The sequence below is a fragment of the Artemia sp. Qi Xiang Cuo genome, chromosome 2 (assembly GCF_049724085.1).
Source record: "Artemia sp. Qi Xiang Cuo chromosome 2, ASM4972408v1, whole genome shotgun sequence".
Classification (NCBI taxonomy): Eukaryota; Metazoa; Arthropoda; class Branchiopoda; order Anostraca; family Artemiidae; genus Artemia; species Artemia sp. Qi Xiang Cuo.
In genome coordinates this window covers 30,135,108-30,161,410 of record NC_142795.1, presented here as the reverse complement: position 1 = coordinate 30,161,410, position 26,303 = coordinate 30,135,108, and the positions used below count along the sequence as shown (strand labels likewise).

The 26,303-nt window shown below is 36.1% G+C and overlaps 1 protein-coding gene across 1 annotated transcript in view; it reads left to right on the top strand.

Annotated features, from left to right (window-relative positions):
• Positions 1–26,303, top strand: part of cnk (connector enhancer of ksr) — a 122,894-nt gene that overhangs the window by 393 nt on the left and 96,198 nt on the right. Inside the window, exons 2-3 of the mRNA XM_089100439.1 lie at positions 14,568–14,731; positions 15,925–16,124. Coding sequence (XP_088956565.1) covers positions 14,568–14,731; positions 15,925–16,124 — 364 coding nt within the window. The remainder of the gene's footprint in view (positions 1–14,567; positions 14,732–15,924; positions 16,125–26,303) is intronic.

Genomic DNA, 26,303 nt, shown 5'->3' with positions numbered 1-26,303 from the left:
CATTAGCTTGCTCATGGGGAAGGGAACCAGACTTGACAGCTACCCTGGGAGATATTTAGTTTTTGCAGGGAACAGTTAAAAAATAAAATGAACAAATTTGGTCCTACAATAGGTACAATTCAGATAAAGGTATAAGCCTAGAATTAGGGCTGTTGAGAAGGATAGCCTATAGGCTATGTTGCGATAACAATGCTAACTTGATAATATAAAGAATAATTAGGCTAGGCCTATATTTAACAAATTTTGAGAGCTATAGGCCTACATTTATATATTGACTCTGTTTTTCAATTTCTTGATTGTCATAGTTGATCCTATTTATGGGTACACAAGTTTAAACAGGAGTGATTAATGGATAAGAAATAGGCCTATATATTTTTGGCTATTGGCTATATTTGCACATTAAGAGGGTAAAGTAGATTGAATTGGCAGCCAAAATGTGTTAACTACAGTTTTTCTGTATATTATGTTGTAAGGAATAAATGTTTCCTCCTCAATAGCCCTGAATCTAAGCTTATAATCCTCTTGCTTGCCTGGTCAACACTTTCTAAATATAATGGCTACTACCACAGGATTAACCAGTTTGTACCCCTCCCCCTAACCAGGCCAGATATAACCCTAACAAGGGCACCAGCAGAAACTTTCCAGGGGGGGGACAGATGCCAAAATAGCAGTGGTGGTTGGGGGACAGTTTAGTTGGTTTAGGGCATCAAACTAAAACTTTAGGTTAATTTATAGATGGCTCTATAATTTAGCTAGGATGAAAATGAAAACATCATTTCATGCATTTTTTTATGCTCTTTCATAATTCAACAATTACATCTTGTAAATTGCAAATTATATCTTGAGCCCTTAAAGGGGTCCCAAAAGTATTTCATTTTTGTAACCACACAAAGAAGTTATAACCTAATCTGCAAAATACTTGATTTTCAATTCAAACCATATTCCTACTGTTTTAAGTTTTTCAAATGATATAGACAAAAATAATGCTGGATTTTGCAATTCAAAATTGCGAAGTTGACAATTCAGGGTATATTCTGATTCAGGGTATATGTTTGCACAATAGGGGGTGGGGGAGGGTGGGTAAAGTTCATGGTAAATTTGCAGTGGGCCATAGAATCTAGTGAGGATGAAAGTGAAAACTTCATTTGAAAGTGATGCTATTTTTATGCTCTTTCATAATTCATATAAAATACCTTTAGGGCCCCTTTAAGGGCTCAAGATGTAATTTACAAAAGAAGCAATTATTGAATTATGAAAGAGCATAAAAAAAGGCATCAAATGATGTTTTCACTGATAAATTTGCAGGTGGCACTATAATTTAGCTAGGATGAAAGTGAAAACATCATTTGATGTCTTTTTTTATGCTCTTTCATAATATAATAATTGCTTCTGTTTCAAATTGCATCTTGAGCCCTTAAAGGGGCCCCAAAGGTATTTTATATGAATTATGAAAGAGCATAAAAAAGCATCAAATGATGTTTTCACTTTCATCCTAACAAAATTATTTGGCCCACTGCAAATTTACCTTGAAATTTACCCCCCCCCCCCCTAATGTGCAAATATATACCCTGAATTGTCAACAACAATACTCCTTTTCATCCAAAAAACGTTCTTGAGTAGTAATATTAACAAGGACTTTTCACCAAAATTACTATTCATTGCCAATTTTTTAAGTATATTCAAATTTTATCCAAAATTGAAATTACAAATTTAAATGCAGGACAGTGCTAATCAATGTATTATAATTGATTTATACATCTTAAATGTAATTTTCCAGGGATTTAAGGGACCAATATGTCAAATTATATCTTAGTTAGGCCTGGGTATGATTTGGAAAACAATCAAAAATTAAGTAAAAAAAAGAGGTTTTCAACTGAAAGCAAGGTAAAGATTTGAAACCTATTTGAACAGATTATGCTTTGTATGAAGGGGACTGTCTCCTCCTTACTCTTTACTGTGAAGTTTGGCTTTTTTCCAAGTTTTTAAAAAAATTTGCAATTAGAAAAAAAAATCAAAACAATAAAAAACTTTTTTTTACTGAGCAAGGTGTCGAGAAGGGGACAGTCCCCCTTATATACAGAGTAATTTATATTTGTTTTAAGTTTTAAACTTGCTCCTTACTTTAGTTGAAAAACCTTTTCTATTTGTTGAATTATATTTTGTGAAACTGTAAAGTTTTATGAATACAATAATTTTGGTAACACAGAAAAAACAATCAATATTTCAATGATCTCTGTTTGGATTTTCATTGGTAATTAATTAGATAAACTTTTTCCATAAAATAAGTTTTTCAAAGAAAAGTAAAGAACTTCATTAAACCAAAAATGAGCAAAAATAAAATCAAATAATCTACTAAGCATGAAACTACCACAAATCAGCATTGATAAATAAACAAAACCCAGAAGAAACAGAAATTACAATAATTAGGGGAGAACGGGGCAAACTTGGACACTTTTTAGTTTTCCAAGCATAACTAGGTACTGGATTGACATAAAACAATTTAGTGTGGGTCGTTAGAAAGGTAAAAGTCTGGCAAATAATGGTGAATTTTTTTCAGATTTTTTAAAGATCACCCTGAAGTGTGAGTACCATGAGAGTAGGACCTTGTCAAGTGTCCAGTTTCGCCCTGTTCATGGGGTGAAATTGGACAGGCATGGGGCGACCTTGGACAAGACAGTTTTAAGCAATTAAACTTTATCCAAATACAGAATTTTCGTGTAAAATGATACATAATCACTCAAAATCATATGAAAACTCAAAATTGCATAAAAAAATCAGCCAGGAACATTGCACGGGCATCCGGGTTTCAACTAGAATTGTCATTTTAAAGCGTACATCGTAAGATCACAACCAAAGACAAGCCCCTGAACTGCACGACTGGTTCCACCAGCTGAAGAGGGGACATGAAGCTTCAGTTCTATGTCGGTAATGTCTATCTCAGCAATATCGGGAAGCTGAGGAAACATGAATTTGTCCCCTTGTTTCCGAAGAAAGTTAACCCTCGCAAACTTCTTTTCTACAACATCAAAAACTTCGCCAACATAATACACAAGGGCTTTCTTCTTTCCATACTCGAACTTGACAAGAACAAAGTCTCCGGCTTGAATGTCCTTGTCTATGTCATCCTTATCAGCCGCATGGAGGTGCAGAGAATCGTCAGATGAATTGTCGTCAAGTTCAATGTCATCACCACTACTTTCCACTGGAGATTCAATTTGCTTTCTTTTCTTGGCAGTGGGCTGCTTGGCCTGCTTGGGCATAGGCTTTTTACTCTGCTTTTCCTTTCTTGCTCGTGCTTCAGCTTCTAAAGCATCTTTTTCGGTTGTATCGGTAAGAATACGAGTTTGACCTTGCTTTCTTGCATTCCTTCTGGGCTTTGTCATATCTGCTCTTGGAAAGGGTCTTACTGCTTCAGGAGTCTGTTTTCCTAGCTCGCTTTGGGGACGAGAAGGTGGAGGAGGAGAGGGAGAGGGTATTGGCTCTATATCGAGTAATGAATCGTCCGGGGCTGGACGATTTGTCACCTCAGCAGGTAGAAAGTTTACCTCAGAAAATACACTTCTGTTGAAGAGCCAAATTCCAGCTTTTGTGAAACCAACCGTTATATTTTCCCGGTTGAACTTGCAAAGGAATAGTTCTTTGCAGAGCTGGGCAGTCTCGTGAATCGTAATTAGTTGACCTGGATGGATCTGCAACCAGGTGTTCAGTGAGTCTCTCATCACAAACTTGAATGGTCCGTAGACAGAGACATCCAATGGCTGTAAGCGGTGGGACCAATGGGGAGGAAAGGTCAGGAGGTGGACCCAATTATCTTTGCACAGCCGCACTAATTCCACCGAAATATGGCTATCGTGGTTGTCAAGTAGCAGTAGCACAGGGTCTTCTTTCGATGGCTTCACCAGCTTGATGAAGTGCTCAATAGAAGCAACAAAATTGATGGAGGTCATCTAACCACTAGGGTAAGAAAGCCCGAGACATCCTGGGGGGTCTTTTCGAAAAAGCTGGTCGTTCACCTTAGCCCTTGGGCATATAAAAACGGGGGGAAGAGCTTGACCAGTGGCTGAAATAAACCCGAGCCATTTAACATTTTACCCTCTCTCTGCTGACACTGTCTGGGAAACTTGCTTCGATCCTTTCCTTGCGATTACTTTTGGAGCTGGAAATACAGTAGGAACCCCAGTTTTATCACAGTTCCAGATATGGTTTGGTGGGAACTTGAATTTTTCATAGAGTTTCTGCAGGTTGTCGAAGAACAGATTCACAACCACTTGATTGAAGCCAGCAGCCCTTGCCTGGATGGTATTTTCAGGCTTACGAATAGATAGCTCTGGGTTTCGTTTCATAAAGCCTGAGAACCAGTCAGCCCCAGCTATGTTGTCTCGCACCCAGCTCTTCAGCGTTTCGACGCCAATCAATTTACCCCAGTCAAAGGCAATTTTCCTCGCTTCTTTCATAGTGAGGCCGTGATTCATCAGCTGACATTTTAGGAGATACTCTACAAACTCTTTTTCTTGTTTGTTAGAGAAAACAGTTTTTCTCTTCAGGTTGGGCGATGGGCTTGGGCGACCTGGGGGTGTAACTGGATTCGCTCGAGGTTCTTCAGTAACTCCTTGTCAATTTTTCAGAGCATAGGCGACGGTTGATTTCTTCAGTCCATAGGTTTTTGCGGCATTTCTAATAGATAGTCTACGCTCTAAGACTGCATTCACTGCCTGCTCCATGGATTTGCCATCTGGTAGATCGTGTTTCCTGATGTAGTTGCGAACCATTGTCCAACTAGAAAGAACAAACAGTAAATGCACGGGAAATAACCTGGAAATAGCTTTAAGAAGCAATGATATGAACCGGGTCCCTCCTTACTTACAGTTCGTTACCATGAATTGTTTGATCATGTAATTAAAAAAAAATTATATTAAAAATTAAATTTTTTTTTTTTTTTTATTAACGGCTTTTGTGATTAAGGGGTCATTCTTAAAGCATTGGAACAAAATTTGAACTTTAGCGTAGAGTGAAGTATTGACTAGGGGGTGAACCCCCTAAAATACGTAATAAAAATATACGAATATAGTTTGTTACGTCAGTGAATTCATAAGTTACGTCAGAACAAAATTTCGAGAAAGCCATTTAGCCAAAAAATAAATAAAATTGATATACAAATTTTGTTTGAATTATTCATGTACGATGACCCAAAATTGAAGCTGCATTAATTCAAAAACGTTCTGAAATTATATTACAAAAGACAAGTTTTCTTAGCTGAAAGTAAGGAGCGTAAGTAAAACTTAAAACGGAAAGAATTTATTCCGTATATGAAAAGGGTTGCCCCCTCCTCAAAGCCTCGCTCTTTACGATAAAATTTTTTATTGTTTAAGAAAATAGAGTTGTGAGAACGAGTCAAACTTTAGCGTAGTGAAGAGTGAGGCGTTGAGGAGGGGATATACGGAATAATTTCTGTTCGTTTTAAGTTTTAATGCTGCTCCTTTCATTAAGCTACTAAAACAGCCAACTTAACCTCGTTGTATGGTGCGAAAAAAAAACACATCTACACACAAGCAACGCCATCTAGCATTATCGATCAAACTCCAAATATTAGTTAAGAAATTCTCTAAAAATTGCCTCCACAGAGGCAAAGACATTCTCTAAAATGATAAACAAAAATAGCACGGGGTGAAGCTGGACACACTGGGCGACCTTGGACAGTGTCCAAAGTCGCCCCTAAATTTCTGTCCAATCTCGCCCCTATCGAACCAATTTTAGAAAATGGCGTCCTGAAAAAGAAGCACTCGGAATAGACAAATCAAACTCAGGGCATAGATAGAGGATGTATCTAGCAACTGTACAACATCAACAACAAAGGAAAACTACCACCTTTTGTTACCGCAAATCGAACTGATGTTGCGACTCCCAGATTTTTTTAAGCATCTTAAAACTTTCTTACCTCTTATCCTGGTGTTAACAGTTCCGTTAGATTTCAAACTTCCCGCCAATGTAGACATACATAAGCCCCATCTACCCTATTTTTTGTGGATCGATAGAAGCAATAGGCTAGTTGTCAGGTTCGACGTCCAAGTTTGCCCCTGTCCAATTTCGCCCCGTTCTCCCCTACAGCCATTTTTGAAGTTTCTATGGCAACACTTTCAATAAAAACCTTATCTGCCTCCAGGGCTTAACTTACAGCCCTTGCCCTGAGGGATGCTGAGGGGAGGGGTTGTCCTCCTCAAAGACCTAATTTCCAGAGCTTACAGCTACGTTGACCAAAATGGCTATCTTAAAATTTTGATTGGAAGTGTTTGGATAGATGGTGGGCGTGAGAGGGGCGTTAGCTGCCCTCCATTCACTTTTTGACTATTAAAAATGGCACTAGCCCTTTGAATTTACAATCTAATGAGCCATTTTTCAGGTTTTTACGATAAAAATGTTAAAAAAAACCTTAAATGCCCCCAATGCCTAACTTATAGTACTTGTCCGGAAGACTGTGGAGGGAATGTTCTGCTCGAAGATATAATTTCCATAACTCTCAACAGCGTGGAAGAAAAGGGCTCTCTCAAAATTTTTATTGGGTGTGTTTGGGGAAATGGTGGGCGTAGAAGGGGTTTTAGCTGCCTTCCTATCACTTTTGTGTATGAAAAGGGCACTAACCATTTCAATTTCCAATTGAATGAGCCCTTTTTTGAAGTTATGCCCCCAGGGCATAACTTACAACCCTTGCCCTGAGGAATCAGGGGGGGGGGTTGTCATCCTCAAAGACATAATTTCCATAACTTTCAACTATGTTGAACAAAATGGCTATCTCAAAATTTTGATTGTAAGTGTTTGGGGAAATGGTGGGTGTGAGAGGAAGGTTAGTTGCTCTCCAATCCCTTTTGACTATTAAAAAGGGCACTAGCTCTTTGTATTTCCAATCAAATGAGCCTTTTTTGAAGTTTCTACAACAACACTTTCTATAAAAACCTTGTATGCCCCCAGGGCATAACTTACAACCCTTGCCCTGAGGGCTGTGGAGGAGTTTCTTCTTCAAAAACCAAATTTCTATTTGGAAATCAACTATGCTGAACAAAATGGGTATCTCAAAATGTTGATTGGATGTGTTTCGGGAAATGGTGGGTGTGGAAGGGGTGTTAGTTCCCTTCCTATCACGTTGACTATTAAAAAGGGCACAAGCCACTCCAATTTCAAATTGAATGAGCACTTTTCAAAGTTTCTACAACAAATTCTTTGATACAAATTGCCCTGGTCTAAAGGGAAAAAATAATAAATAATATGTTGGGCCAACATTGTTCTTATATGCCCCCAGGGCATAACTTAAAACCCTTGCCCTGAGGGCTGTGTCCTTCTCAAAAATATGATTTCTATCTGGAAATCAACTATGATGAACAAAATGGCTATCTCAAATTTTTGATTGGATGTGTTTGGGGAAATGGTGGGAGTGGAGGGGGTGTTAGTTGCCTTTCAATCACTTTTGACTATTAAAAAGGACACAAGCCACTACAATTTCCAATCGAATGAGCCCTTTTCGAAGTTTCTACGACAACTCCTTTGATACAAAATGGCCTGGTATGGAAAAAAAAAAAAAATAATACATTGTTCTTTACTTAGGCAGCACAATTTTCATTCTAAAAGAAATGAAAAGTTCTAGTGCCCTTTTTAAGTGACCCAAAAAATTGGAGGGCATTTAGGCCCCCTCCCATGCCACTTTTTTCCCAAAATCATCTCATCAAAAATTTGAGGTAGCTTTTTTGTTCAGCATAGTTGAAAGGCCCAATAACTATGTCTTTGTAGATAAAATGACCCCCTACAGCCCCTGGGGAATGGTTATAAAATTCGCCCATTGTTTTATTTGTTATTTGGAAGTATGCATACTTTTTTTGGGTGGGGGGGGGGAGGGGGGCGAATTTTTTGCTTGGTGAATTTTCAATGAAGAGGATAGATTCCAGGGGGTGAAATTTTACTCTGGGTGAATTTGCCAGAATTCTTACACAAAATTTCTTTATGTCTTGCTTTCTCTTTACCAATTCAATTTTAGACATGGAGATGTTAAAGGTAATTGTCTGGGGTAAATTTTCGCCAGGATTGAATTGTCCAGAGGATATTTCTATGGGGAGGGGGATTTTTCTGTGGAGGTGAAGCCAGGTATCCTGGCAGTATTTAAAAAACAATCATAAATTATAAGAAAAAAACAAGTATTTTCAACTGAAAGTAAGGAGCAACATTAATACTTAAAATGAACAGAAATTATAACATATATCAGGGAGGTTGCCCCCTCCTCAACATCTTGCTCTTTATAATAAAGTTTAAATTTTGTCCCAGTTCTTTAAAAACCACTCCTGAAACACAAGAGCTGTTTAATTAGAACAATAAGTGACTTTTTTTAAAGTGCCAAAAAACTGTAGCATCATAAGTGAGGTGTTGAGGAGGGGGGAAACCCTGTCATACACATAATAATTTCTGCTTGTTTTAAGTTTTAATACTGCTCCTTACTTTCAGTTAAACAAACTTGTTTTTTTTTCTTTATTTAATGAAGCTTAAAGACAAACAATTTTCTAAAGACAATGGAAAAGTATGTCAATTAAAGTAAAAGTATATAAAAATGAAAAAAGTAAGTATTTACAAAAAATACACAAAACAATAGCCTACTTACAATAACTAAGATATAAACTCCCAGAATTTAGTTCTGTTGAGCAATGCCAAAGTGTTGGATATAAATTTTTTAACAATATCGACAATTTTGAACTTGGTTATAAAACATAAAAATATTTCATGCCTTTAGGCTGAGTGTTTATGGAAAGTAACAAATTACCAAAGTAATTTGTTCAATATAAATCATTAAAAATAAGGTTAAGAAAATCAAATAAAAATCTTTAACTCAATATTTTTAATTTAATTGTGAATACCAAAAGCCAGTATATTTGACACCTTTATACTTCATAACAGTAAAAATTTAAATCTTTTTCAAAGTGACAACTAGATAAATACAATCACTAATGGAAAAAAAAATAAATGATAATAAAACACAAAGAACGTATCCGTTCAGGGGGAAAATACAGAAATTCCCAGCATTCCGTTCAGGGGAAACATTTCTGATTATAGTGGCTTCATATATTAGCTCATGGATACTCTTGCAATGCAAGCAAAAGTTGATGGCATATTCTTACCAAAATTGCCCTTTATTAAGTTATTTTTCTTGTATTTTCTATAATTATATGAACTTTCTTATGTTCTAATAACTGCACTAATGACTAATAAACAAATACATATTTAGGGTCACCATAAAAAGCTGATTCTTTGACTGAATGTTATCAATTGTTAGGTTCTTATGCTTTCGTTAATGACAAGGATTTTTATTTACTTACCATTTATTACTATGAAGAATTTGATTTTTTTTTTGCTCCAACCAAACCATATAAAAAAAATGTTTATGGAAAACTGGTTAAGGGTTACTCAATCACAAATTAGAACTTATATTTTCCTTATTATGGGTCAAAATCTATTGGCATATAAATATTAAAAATGATCTGAAAAAGTAATGATAAATGACTATATAATATATATAGTCATTTTTTTATATGGTGTCTGCTCCTACAGAAAACTTTTTTTTCATAAGTTCATGCACTATCACCTTAATACCAGACGGTGTAACCACTACCCTATTAGGTCTCGGTTTGGAAACCAGAAACTCGGACAATTGTCTGTCAAAAACACTTTCAGCTCTACTATTTTGCTTTTTAAACTAATTTTCATAATGGGAAACCCATTCTGAAACTGGTTTACATTGGGGGCCATCACCAGAATGCGCAGTTTTATGAGACCGGAATTTCCAAAGAGCCTGTGAAACTGGCAAGATTGACCTGAGTTGTCTACTCATTAGCAATTGGGCTGGGGAAGCTAGGTTATCAACCATGTGTTGAGATATTCCAGAAGGGCTAAACTATTTTTACATGTTTGAACAGTTTGCTTAGCAAGTTCACTATGGGCTTGAGGTAGTGTGATGAATTCCCCAGCAGGTTGTGAAGCTGTTGAACTCTTTAGCTCAAGTTTGGGGTCATTATCAGTCACTAGATCTTTGGGAATTCTATGCCTACTAAAACTGCTTTCAATTTGGAGGTCACCCAGGCTCATATTGGAGATTCAGGTTTTTCTATCTTGAAGAAGTAACTAGTAGCCTACAATGACTAAGTATATTGATCCATGGAGTTCAAACAAATCAGAAGCTACATGTTCCCATGGTAGGTTTGGAGTGTTAGAGTTAACAAGTTGTTTTTTCTGATTATTAGGCATTTTTTTGGCACAAGGTTTGCAATTATTCACTAAATTGTCATTCTTTGCAGATTCTTAGCCAGAATGCAATAGAGCTTGTCCTTTCCTTTGTTTTGGCTGTGCCTAAATGGGACAGATGAAGCTGTTCTAGCATTTGTTGCCTCAGTTGTGTGGGGATGATGATTTGTTGGCCTTTAAATATAATGCTGTCACAGACAGTTAGTTTGTCTGTCTTTGTAACTACTGTAGGAGAGAGCAGGCGCTGGGCATTCCCTTTTACTTTTAGGCCACCCTTTTAATATGAGTAATTTAACATTTGTTGTTCAGAGTCTTTGTCTGTTTCTTGGTGGATTTCTTGAATTTTTCTTTTCACTAGCAGGAATGGAATTGAAAATTGTGTGAACATAAATGTCTAGTTTTTCTTGGAAGAAGGGGTCCAAGTTGTCAGGGTGCAGTCAAGATAAGGCATCTGCAATTGGGATTTCTTTTCTAAGTCTATACTTGATGCTTAAGTCGTAAAGCTACAGGTATGCCATTAGTTACTGTATTCTACAATGGGCTTTGTGTAGGGGTTTGAGAAAATTGATTGGAGTGGTCATGATGTTGATTTTCCTTCTATATATGTAATGGTGGTGGTGATGACATCCAGAAGCAAAGGCATGCAGCTCCTTCTTGAGTTGCGAATAACACCCTTTTTTTGCTCAGGAACCTAGATACATATTCAAGTATTTATTTGCCAATTGATAGACATGCCCCAAGGCCATGTTTTGAGACATCTGTCTCCAAATCAAGAACATGAGCAAAGAAATCCAAGTAGCCTAAGCTGGCTACTATAGATTTTTTCAGCTTCTAATAGCAGGTTGCATGGGTTTTATTCCAGGTAGAAAACTTCTTGCTTTAATAGTTTTTCTTAGAGAGGTTTGTTGACTAATGAGAGGTTAGGAGTATACCATGATAAAAAGTTTAGCTTTCCCAAGAATGTTTGGAGCTGCTCTTTATTTTGTGGTTCTGGCATGTGTTTCACAGATTGGATTTTTTTCAGGTTCTGATCTGGCCCTTGGGCTACTGATAATATGGGCAAAGTAACAGACTGATTCAACTCCAAATGCACATTTGGATTTGTTGAATTTTATACCAAGTTTTCTTGCTCTTGTATAGACAGGCCATAGTCTGGAATCACGCTCTTCTTTGGTTTTTCCATATATCAGAACATCATCAACTAGCCCGCAGGCTCCTTCTAGACCTTCTTTGAAACTCATCCAGAGCTGAGATTAAACCAAATGATTATCTTTCCCACCAATATCTCCCATAGATAGTATTGAAAGTGGTGAGATATGAAGACATAACAGATAATTTCAGAGACCAATATCTAAAGGTAGCATCTAGTTTAGAAAAAAATTTAGCTCACCTGAGCTTTGATATTACATTGTCAAATGTGGGTATTGGGTAATGGGTTATCCTGATGCATTTGTTGAGGTCCACAGGTCAATACAAAGCTAATCACTTCCATCTTTTTTTTAATCATGACCATTGCATTTGCCCAATCAGTTGGAATGTTAACTTTCTCTATTATATTGAGGCTTTCTAGTCTCTCAAGCTTCTCTTTTAGTTTTTATTTTTGCATGACAATGGGTATTTTTCTTGCTTAGTACACTGTAGGTATAGATCCTTCTTTTGCATATATTTCACACTCACTTGGGATGCTGCCAATTCCCATGAATAAGTCTTCATTTGTATTACTAGTGATTGTGGGTGCTGAGCATGATGTTGTTTCCACATTAAATATTAGTTTGACCAGATTCAGTTCTTTACTATAATTGCATCCTAATATAGGCTCCAAGTTGGCATGAATGATGAAAAATTTGTGATTTTGAGTTTTATTTTGTATTTGCAGGTTAATATTGCAGGTTAGTATCCAAGGGTAGTTATGGTGGATTCATAGTAACTATTCAGTCTTTGGGTAGGTTGTTTGATTTCTGGTTTTGGACTAAACTTTTTCATTGTTTTGTATGGAATGATGTTGGTTTGAGCTCCTGTGTCAATTTTGAAACCTACATGGATTTCATTATTAATTTAAATTGTAGCATATGCTCTGTCTTTGGTGCCACTTTGCTGTATAGAAAACAGGATTATTTCAGGATTGTCATCATTGCTAATGATTTCACTTTGGTTATTGATGAAATTTATGCCTTTGCTTCTGCAGACTTTGGCAAAATGGTTTGGCTTTTTGCACTTTGAACTTTTTTACCTTTGGCATGGCATATGTGACTGGTCGTAATATCCATCACAGAAATAGCGGTCTTTACTTTTGACACCAGTCCTAGATGGTCCTGATTCTTGGTTGAGTCTTCTTTTTTATATGGATCTATTTCATTTTTTATAGCTGTCCAGTCAGATTTGTTTTCAAAGGATTTCAGCTGTTCGTTGTTCAAAATTTAATCTGTGTGGGTTGTCTCAAAGAGTTTGCATGTTTGAACTATTTGATCTAGTGTCAAGCTATTTCCTTCAGCAAGTAGTTTCTCACAAATACAAGACTTAAATATTCCACATACAATATATTTCGTTTTTATCTGTGTACTCGTATGGTTTCATAAAAAGTTTCAATTCAGTAACATAATTCTCAATGCTTTCATTTTTAAGTTGATCTCTTTTCTGAAATATAGATCTTGAGAAGACTATATTCTTTTGGAGGGAAGCATAATCTTTAAACCTTTTTGAGTAGACTTCAATATTTGTCTTTTTCCTCACTAGTAAGTTCAAGTGTCTTGAATATGTTTAGTAATTTTCCCCAATCCAAATTTATAGATAGGCACAGTGTAAGTTCTCACTTTTTACAGCCAATGGGCCATTAAACATCAGTCTTGTATAATCTTCAAATTTTGCCCATTCATTGTCAAGATTTTTAGCATCCCAGTTGATAGTTGAAGAACTTTTTATTCCTTCCATTGTTTATTTTTGGTATTTTCTGACATCATGTAGAAATACTATAGACAGGTAGATCTTTATTCTGACCCAAGCACCTGTAAAAAAAAAATATCTAATATAAGATAAAGCAAAACATAACAGGCAAGAATGTAAGCAACACTCCTAGAAAAGAACAAGCAGGAGGTAGAAAGAGAGATAGAGAGTGCTATACAGCTCACTACAAAAAGGATTACCTGTGATGTTTTGACATTAATTTAAAAGCACAATAGATTGCACAAGAATGAAATTAACAAAATTCAAAAAACCTATGAACAAACTGTCTCACCAGTAGACTCCTTTACTCAGGCCTAAATAACTCTACAGTAGAGTGCAAAAAGTATTGGGCAAAGATGCTAATAAAACTGTGCTTCTGAACAATCAACATATTCTGGTCAGTACAAGTGGTATTAATGATTATTTTGCATCCACATATTGAAGCCGTCTTGAACTTTCATTACTTGCTGATTGCAATGCAGCAGATAATATCTCAGTCATCAAAATAGACCAAGTTTGGAAGAAACTTGAAAATATTGACCCTAGGAAATCTGGCTGTATCTTTGAGATCTCAGTGAAGCAGGTCAAATTGTGCTCAGACTTAAAAAGCTCCCATGCTATTTTTAACCCTTTTTTGTTTTTGTTTGGCATCTTTCCATGCATTTTTGAACATACTTTTAGTACTACAACCTCTGATTTCTCCTAAAATAAATTCGCTTATTGGGCTTAGTAACAATAAACCCATTCCTAAAATGAAGCTTTCTCAAAGTTCAGCTTAGATTATATATATATATATATATATATATATATATATATATATATATATATATATATATATATATATATATATATATATATATATATATATTATATATATATATATATATATATATATATATATATATATATATATATATATATATATATATATATATATATATATATATATATATATATATATATATATATATATATATATATATATATATATATATATATATATATATATATATATATATATATATATATATATATATATATATATATATATATATATATATATATATATATATATATATATATATATATATATATATATGTATATATACCAACATCAGGAAGATTTTTCAGTCCAAATCAGTTTGGGTTATGACCAGAATGTACTGTAATGTAATGTTAGGTACCATTTAATAATACTATCTATTATTAAATACTGTTGACTTGCATTAATTAGAAGGTGTGTTTCATATCCTCATGGGGACTAATTATATTTGCAACCTTAAACTTTTTAGAATAATGGGTTGCAGCTTGAGTTTCCTGTTTTGTATATACATTTAATAATCAGCCTCTCTTTAAAGGACTTTCAGTAAACATTGCATCCTATGGCAAACACTTTGTTGAGCATGGCATTAATGGTTCACAACTGTTAAACTTTGGTCCAGATGATCTGCAAATGATTGGAATTGAGAAGGTTGGACATAAGCTAGAAATGATGTCTGCCATTACGAACCTAAGAGAATCTGTAAGTTAATCAATCAATTAAATATACTAAAATAGTTATAAAAATAAACAAGATATAATGCCTCTTTCCTGAGGATAGATGACTCACAAGACTGGTTTACATGCCACTTTGTATGATTAAAACTAAAATCTTGAAATAACTGAAATATATAATTAAAATATAAAATTGGAAATTTGAATGTAGTGTCTTATTGCTTATATTTGCTCCAGAACAGTAAATATTTACTAATACGAATCTCACAATGCAGCTATTGTTGTGCCCTGTTGACTAAGCTAATTTACCAGGAATTGTCATTTGTCTTGTATTGAAAATCTGAAAACGAGGTTTATTTTGTTTGCACTGCCATTTTCGAAATGCTAGTGTGATGTGTCATATGGGTCCACAAAATATGGAATATTGTTTTTCCATTGCACACAGATGAGGACTAGAATAGTTTGCTAATTGATGTTGATGCAGTATGGATGGCTGTTTTCTATAAAATTAAGGTTAACATCGTTCTGATAAAATTCTCTATTTAAGACTAAGTCAAATAACGAGTCTAATCATCTTCAATGATTACTCAAAGTACTCAGGTTTTTAATTTCCTGTTTACTAGCTTGTGTTTGTTTCCGCAAAGTTAGACTCTTATTTCACTTTCTGCAACTAGTACAAATGTGGGAGCTATCACATGGCTTCAAAATAAAATCGAGAGGAAAGGGTTCATTAAAGAAACAAACAGAAGTTCAGGTTTATAAAAGAAAATGTGAATACTAACTCAACAGTAAGTTTACATGATTGTTTAATTTAAGACTGAGAAGAAGTATTATCCAAATTATTACTTAACTTAGAAACTTTGATTGTTTAATATTTTTGCATTCCTTGAATAATGTACACTGATGACGAAATATGCCTTTTATCTGAATCTTAAACTGATTTGTTGTTCATTGTGGGAATGTCTGAAGGTTTAAACTATTTGACTATAATACAAATTTTGATTGTGCAAGAGACTCCTTTTATATTTTGTGGTATAAAAAAGAAAACACAAAAAGAGCTTTAACTGTATTTAGATGTCTGTAAAATGATTTATTTCAAAAACAGAAATGACTTTTTTTTTTTTTGCTTTTCTGGTTTGATTTCTAAGTTGAGGAAAATTAGTATATTGTATATGCTTATATAGTTTGTCAAAAAACCTATGATTTTATCTCAATTTATAGCACTTAAGCTTGGACTACGAGACTCTTCAAAGCTTGGCTCTCCGCGTCTCAGCTAAAAGCAGGAGCCTTAGTGCTGAAATTAGGCTAGAGGAAACAGAAGAAAAGCTTCCAAGTGGCAGAGGGAAAGTCACCACGTCCACTCTTTCGGGTGTTACTGACCTTTTGAGATCAGTCAAAGATCTTTTGTTCTGGCTTGACAGGTTCGATCCTTTTTATTTCTTGTTTATTTCTCTATCCCTCCCAAAAAATGATTTGATTTGATTTTTTATGACTTGATTTTGTTGAACCACTCATTGTAAAGAGCAGTAAATAAAGAGTAAACCTTATGAACAAAAACTGAAACTACAAATAACTGGACATTGTAATAATATTTACTCCAAAAAATAAAACTTCGTGTGTTTAAAAAAAACCGACTGAGGGCCAGACGTAGGCAACTAAGCACTGCCTGTTCACTTATTCAATTAAAGTGAACTGTTCCGTTAGCCTTTTGGAATGTTTAAAAGACTCATTAATAGATCATCTTCCGCAAATCGAAGCAAAGTCTCAAACTATACCCCCCTACTGATAACTTTATGATGACAAGGACAATTGACTTGTTTAAATGAACTACTTCTGAATTGGGCATTATTACCATCAACAACAATCCTCGGAATAATATAAACCGTAAATAGCTACGAAAAGTGAATTTATTTTTCTGATTTGATCTTTTATTCCTTGATTTGTTAAACCACTCATTGTAAAGAGCAGTAAATAAAGAGTAAACCTTATGAACAAAAACTGAAACTACAAATAACTGAATATTGTAATAATATTTACTCCAAAAATAGCCTTTTCATGATGATCCTGAATATGCAAAATTTATTATTTCAAATTTATTGATCAAAAGCAATGAGCACCAGGATTTTTTTCTTTAATTTAGAAAAAGAGGGACATGCCACCAAAAAGGGGTTGCAATCTTGATGGAAACTACATCATCGAATTCAAACTGTTGTAGAATTCCAGAGCAGAGGTTCAAACCCCATATCTCCGGAAATTACAAATTTGATATTCTTCTCGAAAAGGAAGGTTTAGGATCTGCGTCTGATTGTTTTTTGTTTTGTTTTTCAGGGGTGTTCTTATCGGACCATTGGCTGTACAATAATATCCAGACACGGGTCACTTGAACGGAAATTGAAAGTTCTAGTATCCAGTTTAAATAGCAAAAGATATGGACGTGAGGGGGGGGGGGGTGTAACTCCTAATATTCCTTAATTTAAATATATATTTGAACTAAGCATGTAATATGGTGATTAGGGGGCATCAACCCTTTTCTTATAATAGAACTATTTTGAATATAAATAGAAATATTACATTCATATACATATCCCTACAGAGTTATAAGGAATGGGTGGCATTCTCGAAGAATAAGATTTGTCTAAAGAGCTCCCAGGTTATTCCCCCAAAATTGTCATTCTGATGCATTTTTATTATAAAGTCAATCTTTTATGTAAGAGGGGAAGGGAGGGGGGACTACCCTCATATTAATGTTTAGCATAAATGCAAAACTAAATATTAAAAATTGTGTTTTTTTTCAAATTAAAGTATGGATCTCTTCCATTTACAAGTTCTCTGGTGTTACGTTTCATGTATGAGAGAGAGAGAAAGAGAGAGAGAGAGAGAGAGAGAGAGAGAGAGAGAGAGAGAGAGAGAGAGAGAGAGAGAGAGAGAGAGAGAGAGAGAGAGAGAGAGAGAGAGAGAGAGAGAGAGAGCGAGAGAGAGAGAGAGAGAGAGATTCTAAACAAACGATTTAACATCAGTTTAGCACCCACCCCAAGAAGTAAAAACGTGTCCAAGGGAGTGGCAAAAATACACTAACAAAACAATAAAAAAACAAAAAACAAAAAAAAACAACCTAAACATATCACAGTCCCCAAACGGCACCACAAACCTTACACCTTAACATTTTCATTAGATTTACTATCATAATCATATTCATCACCCCCAGGAGCCATAAATATTTACTAATATCTTTAAAAAAAAGACAAAAAAATAACACTAAAATTCATACTTACTAAAAAGCATCCCTTTAATTATGACGTTGAATCTGTAACGTTTTGAGTGTGAATCTATGCTACTAGCATCTTTTTTGTACCTTTTAGCATTTTATTTGCCATTATATTGTTTGTACTAACTCTATGACAGCATAAGCACATATCTACTCATAATAATTTGCTCAAAACTGAGTGGTTGGGAGATGTACCTTAAGGAGATTTACTTGATCTAGGTTCCATTGCTGTTTCTCAGGACACACATAAATATAACATGATATAATAAACAGAAAATTTATTGAAACAAGACTCAAATAAATCAACAAAGTCCTTAACACGACAAATTCATGCATAGAAAAGAGTCCGAATCCTTAATGGCTCTGACTTTTATCTCTTCCTTTGCCTTATGAATTGGCCTTGTATTTAGTTTTGCCTTGTTCCTGAACTTTTTCTATATCACCTTGTTTCCTTGATTTACTGATTTGTAGTATGTGGTGAAATGTAGGATTTGTAAATAGCAAGCAGTTCAAGCTTTCACACAAGATATCAGTGGATATGAGACTAAAAAATATCTATAAAATTGCAGGCAGGGTTTTGGAACTACTATGAGTAAAAAAAATGAGATTTTAGATGTCGCTAAAACGGTAAGATACCCTCCCCTTTAGATTTTGCTGGCTCAACAATGAAATTAGTTCCAAACTATGTTTTGCCAGGCCTTTTGCTATAAAATTCTTCTCTTGGATATTACCCTCTCAGCGGATTTAGTTGTTTACATACAGGGTTAAAGTTCAATAGATATTAGGCATTAGTTTAAAGTATATTTTGTATAAATCAACTTTTAATTTTGTTTTATCTTTATTTAAGATCTTTGAAAGAATGCGTTTAAATTGATTAACATTATTTGTCAGCTTTAAATAGCTATGTTTTTCAATAGCTTCTCATTTTCATAAGTTTTTTACTCGAGGGGCTACCTGACTTGTCCACTCCCAAAATACAAATAAACAAACGCACTTGCTGGTTGAATCTTGGGTACTATATGCGAAAACGCCCTTCGTATAGTTGTACCACAGCCCCGCTTTCATTGATCAAACACATTGAACTTGTGCTTTTTTTCTGTAGTGAAAAGCCGCTGGGATTGATTGTATAGCGATATTCTAAGGGAAGTGTGAGGCTCTCCCATAAAAGTTTATTTTTGATCAATAGCAAGAAAACCCAGACATCTGAGCAAGTCAAAATGTAATTAAACAAAAAAAAAAACGCCCACTTTGGAAGCTATAGATGTGAAGACAGGCTGCTGTCTTCTTATCATAGGCAGCGCAATAGCGCTGCTTAAGTAAAGAACGATGTTGGCGCAATGTATTATTTTTTTATTTTTATTTTTTCTTGGTCTTAGACCAGAGTACTTCGTATCGAAGGAGTTGTCGTAGAAACTTCGAAAAGAGCCCATTCACTTGGAAATTGGAGTGGTTTGTGCCCTTTTTAAATGTCGAAAGTGAATGGAAGGCAACTAACACCTCTTCCACGCCCATCATTTCACGAAACACATCCAATCAAAATTTTGAGACAGCCATTTTGTTCGTAGACAGCCATAGAAAATATGATTTTGAGGAAGTCACTCCCCCTCCACTCTCAGGGCAAGGGTTTTAAGTTATGCCCTGGGGGCATATAAGAACGATGTTGGCACAATGTATTATTTTTTTTTCTTTAGACCAGGGCACTTCGTATCGAACAACTTGTCTTAGAAAATTCGAAAAGGGCTCATTCAATTGGAAATCGGAGTGGCTTGTGCCCTTTTTAATAGTCGAAAGTGAATGGAAGAAAACTAACACCTCTTCCACGCCCACTTTTTCCCGAAACACATCCAATCAAAATTTTCAGATAGTCATTTTGTTCAGCGTAGTTGATTTCCGGATAGAACTTATGTTTTTCAGGAGGACACTTCCCAACAGCCCTCAGGGCAAGGGTTGTAAGTTATGCCCTGGGGGCATATAAGGTATTTTTAAAAAGCGTTGTCGTAGAAACTAGAAAAAGGGCTCATTCGATTGGAAATTCAAAGGACTAGTGCCCTTTTTAATAGTCGAAAGTGCTTTGAGGGCAACTAACCCCCTCTCACGCTCACATTTTCCCCAAACACATCCAATCAAAATTTTAAGATAGCCATTTTGTTCAGCGTAGTTGGAAGTTCGGGAAATTAGGTCTTTTAGGATAACACCCCCCCCCAAAGCCCTCAGGGCAAGGGTTGTAAGTTATGCCCTGGGGGCATATAAGGTCTTTAATGAGCGCGTTGTCGTAGAAAATTCAAAAAGGGCTCATTCGATTGAAAATTGAAATGGGTAGTGCCCTTTTTAATAGTCGAAAGTGATTGGAAGGCAACTAACACCCCTTTCACGCCCACCATTTCCCCAAGCTCATCCAATCAAAATTTTTAGATAGCAATTTTCTTCAGCGCAGTTGATTTCAAGATAGAAATTATGTTTTTGAGGAGGGCGCTCCCCCACAGCCCCCAGGGCAAGGGTTGTAAGTTATGCCCTGGGGGTATATAAGGTTTTTATTGAAAGTGTTGTCGTAGAAACTTTAAAAATTGCTCATTCGATTGGAAATTCAAAGGGCTAGTGCCCTTTTTAATAGTCGAAAGTGATTAAAGGAAAACTAACCCCCCTTTCACGCCCAACATTTTCCCCAAACACATCCAATCAAAATTTTAAGATAGCCATTTTGTTCGACGTAGTTGAAAGTTCTGGAAATTAGGTCTTTGAGGATGACAACCCCCCACAGCCCTTAGGGGTAAGGGTTGTAACTTACGCCCTGGGGGCATATAAGCTTTTTATAGAACGTGTTGTCGTTTAAACTTCGAAAAAGGCTCATTCGAGTGGAAATCGAAATGGCTAGTGCCCTTTTTGATAGTCGAAAGTGATTTAAAGGCAACTAACACCCCTTCCACGCCCATTATTTCCCCAAACTCATCCAATCAAAATTTTGAGGTAGCAATTTCGTTCAGCGTAGCTGATTTCCAGATAGAAATTATGTTTTTGAGGAGGACACTCCCCCACAGCCCTCAGGGCAAGGGTTGTAAGTTATGCCCTGGGGGCATATAAGGTTTTTATAGAAAGCGTTGTCATAGAAACTTCAAAAAAGGCTCATTAGGTTCGAAATTCAAAGGGCTAGTGCCTTTTTTAATAGTCGAAAGTGATTTGAGGGCAACTAACCCCCCTCTCACGCCCACGTTTTCCCCAAATACATCCAATCGAAGTTTTTAGATAGCCATTTTGTTCAGCGTAGTTGATTTCCAGATAGAAATTATGTTTTTGAGGAGGACACTCCCCCACAGCCCTCAGGGCAAGGGTTGTAGGTTATGCCATTAGGGCATATAAGGTTTTTATAGAACGCTTTGTCGTAGAAACTTAAAAAATGGCTCATTCGGTTGGAAATTGAAATGGCTAGTGCCCTTTTTAATAGTCAAAAGTGATTGGGAGGCAATTAACAACCCTGCCAAGCCCCCCATTTCCCAAAAAACGTCCAATGAAGATAATGAGAGAGTCTTTTTGTTCCGTATAGTTTAAAGTTCAGGAAATTACATCTTTGATTAGAACACTCCCCCCACAGTATTTGGGGCAAGGGTTATAAGTTAGTCCCCGGTAACAAAGAATTTTTTATTGAAATCTTTGTCGTAGAAACTTGAAAATGGCTCATTCGAATGGAAATTCAAAGGGCTATTGCCCATTTTAATAGTCGAAAGTGATTGTAGGGCAGCTAACCCCCCTCTCACGCCCTCCTTTTCCCCAAACACATCCAATCACAATTTTTAGATAGCAATTTTGTTCAGCATAGTTGATTTCCAGATAGAAATTATGTTTTTGAGGAGGACACTCCTCCACAGCCCTCAGGGCAAGGGTTATAAGTTATTCCCTGGGGGCATATAAGGTTTTTATAGAAAGCGTTGTCGTAGAAACTTCACGAAAGGGTTATTCGATTGAAAATTCAAAAGGCTAGTGCCCATTTTCATAGTCGAAAGTGATTGGAGGGCAGCTAACCTCCCTCTCACGCCCAACCTTTTCTCCAAACACATTCAATCAAAATTTTAAGATAGGCATTTTGTTCAATGTAGTTGAAAGTTCTGGAAATTGGGTCTTTGAGGATGACAAACCCCCACAGCCCTCAGGGCAAGGGTTGTAGCCCTTGGGGCATATAAGGTTTTTATAGAACGCATTGTTCTAGAAACTTCAAAAATGGCTCATTCGATTGGAAATTGAAATGGCTAGTGCCATTTTTAATAGTCAAAAGTGATTGGAAGGCAATTAACACCCCTTCCACGTCCACCATTTCCCCAAAAGCATCCAATCAAAATTTTGAGACAGCCATTTTGTTCCACGCAGTTTAAAGTTCAGGGAATTATACCTCTGATTAGGGCTCTCCCCCCACAGTCTTCAGTGCAAGGGTTATAAGTTATTCCCTGGGGGCATATAAGTTTTTATTGAAATCTTTGTTGTAGAAACTTGAAAAAGGGCTCATTTGATTGGAAATTCAAATGGCTAGTGTCCTTTTTAATAGTCTCGAAAGTGATTTGAAGGCGACTAATCCCCCTCTCATGCCAACCTTTTCCCCAAACACATCCAATAAAAATTTTTAGATAGCTGTTTTATTCACCGCAGTTGAAATTTTTAGACATTAGGTTTTTCAGGATGACCAGCCTTCCACCCCCACAGCCCTTAGTGCAAGGTTTGTAAGTTATGCCCTGGGGACATATAAGGTTTTTATAGCAAGCGATGTTGTAGAAACTTCAAAAAGGGCTCATTCAATTGGAAATTGAAATGGCTAGTGCCCTTTTAATAGTCGAAAGTGATTGAAGGGCAACTAACCCCCCTCTTGAGCCGTTCTGGCTAAGTGGACGCGCGCTGGGCTGAGAATCCGTGAATTCGGGTTCGATCCCTGGTGTGGTCAGTTTCTTAGTTTGGGACGCGGGTCAGTGGTGTGACCCTGTAAGCTTAGCCAGAGTCAACCCAGCTCTAAATGGGTACCTGGAGAAATCTGGGGAAGGTAAACAGGAAGGGTTTGCGAAAGCATAGGATGGCTGGCCCCCAGCCCCCCATTGCCCTTCCTGGCTGAAGGACCACGAAGCGGAGATCAGCACCGCCAGTTTGGACCTAAAGTGTCTAGTGCCGCATCCTTTAACTTTTACCTTTTTAACCCCCCTCTAACGCCCACAATTTTCCCAACACATCCAATCAAAATTTTGAGATATCTATTTTGTTCAACGTAGTAGTAAGTTCTGGAAATTAGGTCTTTTAGGATGATAACCACATCAGAGCCCTATTTCAAAAGGGGCTAATTTGATTTGAAATTTAAATTGCCCTTTTTAATGGTCAAAAGTGAGTGGAGAGTAATTAACACCCCTCTCAGGCCCACCGTTTCCCCAAACACATTCAATCAAAGAGTAGAGATAGCCATTTTGTTCAACGTAGTTGAAAGTTCTGGAAATTATGTATTAAGGATGACACACCTCCAGAGCCCCCAGGGCAAAGGCTGTAAGTTATGCCCTGGGGGCATATAAGGTTTTTATATATAGAGTTTTCGTAAAAAATTGAAAAGGGGCTCATTCAGTTGGAAATTGAGAGGGCTATTGCCCTTTTTAATAGTTGAAAGTGATTGAAGGGTAACTAACCCCCCTCTCACACCCACCATTCCCTCAAACACATCCAATCAAAATTTTCAGATAGCCATTTTGTTCAACATTGCAGAAAGTTCTGGAAATTAGGTCTTTGAGGATGACGACCCCCCCCCCCCAGCCATTAGGGCAAGGGTTGTAAGTTATGCCCTGGGGGAATATAAGGTTTTTATTGAAAGCGTTGTCGTAGAGACTTTAAAAGGGCTCATTTGATTGGAAATTAGAAGGGCTAGCGCCTTTTTTAATAGTTGAAAGTATTTGGAGAGCAACTAACGCCCCTCTCACACCCACCATTTTCCCAGACACATCCAATCCAAATTTTGAGATAACTATTTTGTTTAACCTTGAAAAGTCTGGAAATTAGGTCTTTGAGGATGACAACCACCCTCACAGCCGTTAGGGTAAGGGTTGTAATTTATGCCCTGGAAGCATATAAGGTGTTTATAGAAAATGTTGTCGTAGTAACTCAAAAAGGGCTCATTCGATTAGGAATCGAAAGGCCTAGTGCCCTTTTTAATAGTCGAAAGTAATTGGAAGGCTTGACATTTTTCAAACAGTTCCTGGTAACGAACTGTAAGTAAGGAGCGACCCGGCTCAATGGTAACCGAAACTCTAGAAAACGGAATTTTGGTACCAATTGATACATCAAAAGAATCAGATTTTAATTCTGATTTCAAATATATAAGTTTCATCAAGTTTAATATTACCCATCAAAAGTTACACGCCTGAGAAAATTTAGCTGATTTTCGAAAAAAGGGGGAAAGACCCCTATAGAACCTTAATGAAAATCACGCCATAATATTCCGTGTAGCAGAAAATCCTACTGTACAAGTTTTAAGCTCCTACCTACAAAATTGTGGAATTTTGTATTTTTTGCCAGAAGAAAGATCACAGATGCGTGTTTATTTGTTTTTTTTGTTTTTTTTCCCCAGGGGTGATCGTATTGACCCAGTGGTCCTAGAATATCGTAAGAGGACTCATTGGAACGGAAATTAAAAGTTCTAGTGCCATTTTTAAGTGACCAAAAAAATGGAGGGCAGCTAGGCCCCCTCCCACGCTCATATTTTTTCTCAAAGTCACCCAATTAAAATTTTGAAATAGCCATTTTGTCCAGCATAGTCGAAAATCTAATAAATATGTCTTTTACGATGACTTAATCCCCCACAGTTCCCAGGAGAAGGGCTGAAAGTTATGAACTTTGCCCATTGCTTACATAATGTATTGGTTATTGGGAAGTATACAGACATTTTCAGGAAGAGTTTTTTTTCTGGTGGGGGGGGGGGGCGGGAGGAGGGGGTTAATCGGGAGAATCTTTCCGTGGAGGATGTTTCTTTGGGGCAAGGGACATTTCTATGAAGGGGGCGTCAGATTTCCAAGCATTATTAAAAAAACGATCAGAAATTAAATTAAAAAAACCCAGTTTTTTCAACTGATAGTAAGAAGCAACATTAGAACTTAAAATGAACATAAATTATTACGTATATGAGGGGGTTCTCCCCCAAGTCAATACCTCGCTCTTTACGCAACAGTTTTTTTTAGTGCTTTTAAAAGAGCTATCTATTCTAATTAAAAGGCCTTTGTGATTCAGGGGTTTGTGAATTAAATTTTTTTTTTACTTTTAACGTAAAGAGCGTGGTATTGACTAAGGGGAGAACCCCATCATATACGTAATAACATATACGTAATAAAAAAAACAATAAAAAAAAAGCGATACGGCTCAATAGTAATCGAAACTTTTAAAAACGGAACTTTGATGTCAATAAATGTATCAAAAGAATGGGCTTATAATGTTGATTCTAAATATATGAATTTTATTAAGTTTAGTATTACTCATCAAAAGGCTACGAGCCTGAGAAAATTTACCTGATTTTTTAAAGAGGGGGGAAACATCCCTTAAAAGTGAAAAAATTTTAATAAAAATCACACCACCAAATTCAGCGTATCAGAAAACCATATAACATAGACTTCAAGCTAAAATCTGCAAAAATCTGCAACTGTTTATTTTTTGCCAGAAGAAAAATATACGAATATAGAAGTTCGTTACGTAAGTTAATTTTTAAATTACGTCAGAACCAAATTTAGTGACAGCCATTTAGTAAAAGAAAAGTGAATTTTTTATGCAAATTTTGTTTACTTATTCAATGCCGGCGAGCCAAAATAAAAGCTGCATTAACTAAAAAACGATCAGAAATTAAATAAAAAAAACAAGTTTTTTAAACTGCAAGTAAGGAGTGACATTAAAACTTAAAACGAACAGAAATTATTCCGTACATGAAAGGGGCTTTGCCCTCCTCAACGCCTCGCTCTTGACTCTAAAGTTTCTGTTGTTTAAAAAAAAAGAGTTTTGAGAAAGTCAAACTTTAGCGTCAAGAGCAAGGTGTTGAGGAGGGCACAGTCCCTTTCATATACGGAATAATTTCTGTTCGTTTTAAGTTTTAATGTCGCTCCTTACTTTCAGTTTAAAAAACTTGTTTTTTAATATTTAATATAGTAAAGATCAATGTGGGTATAATGTATTATTTTGTTGTTGTTGTTGTTGTTTATACCAGGGCACTTTGTATCGAAGGAGTTGTCGTAGGAACTTCGAAAAGGGCTCATTCGATTGAAAATAGAAAGTGCTGATGCCCTTTTTAATAGTCGAAAGTGATTGGAGGGAAACTAATCCCCCCTCCCTCGCCCACCCTCCCATT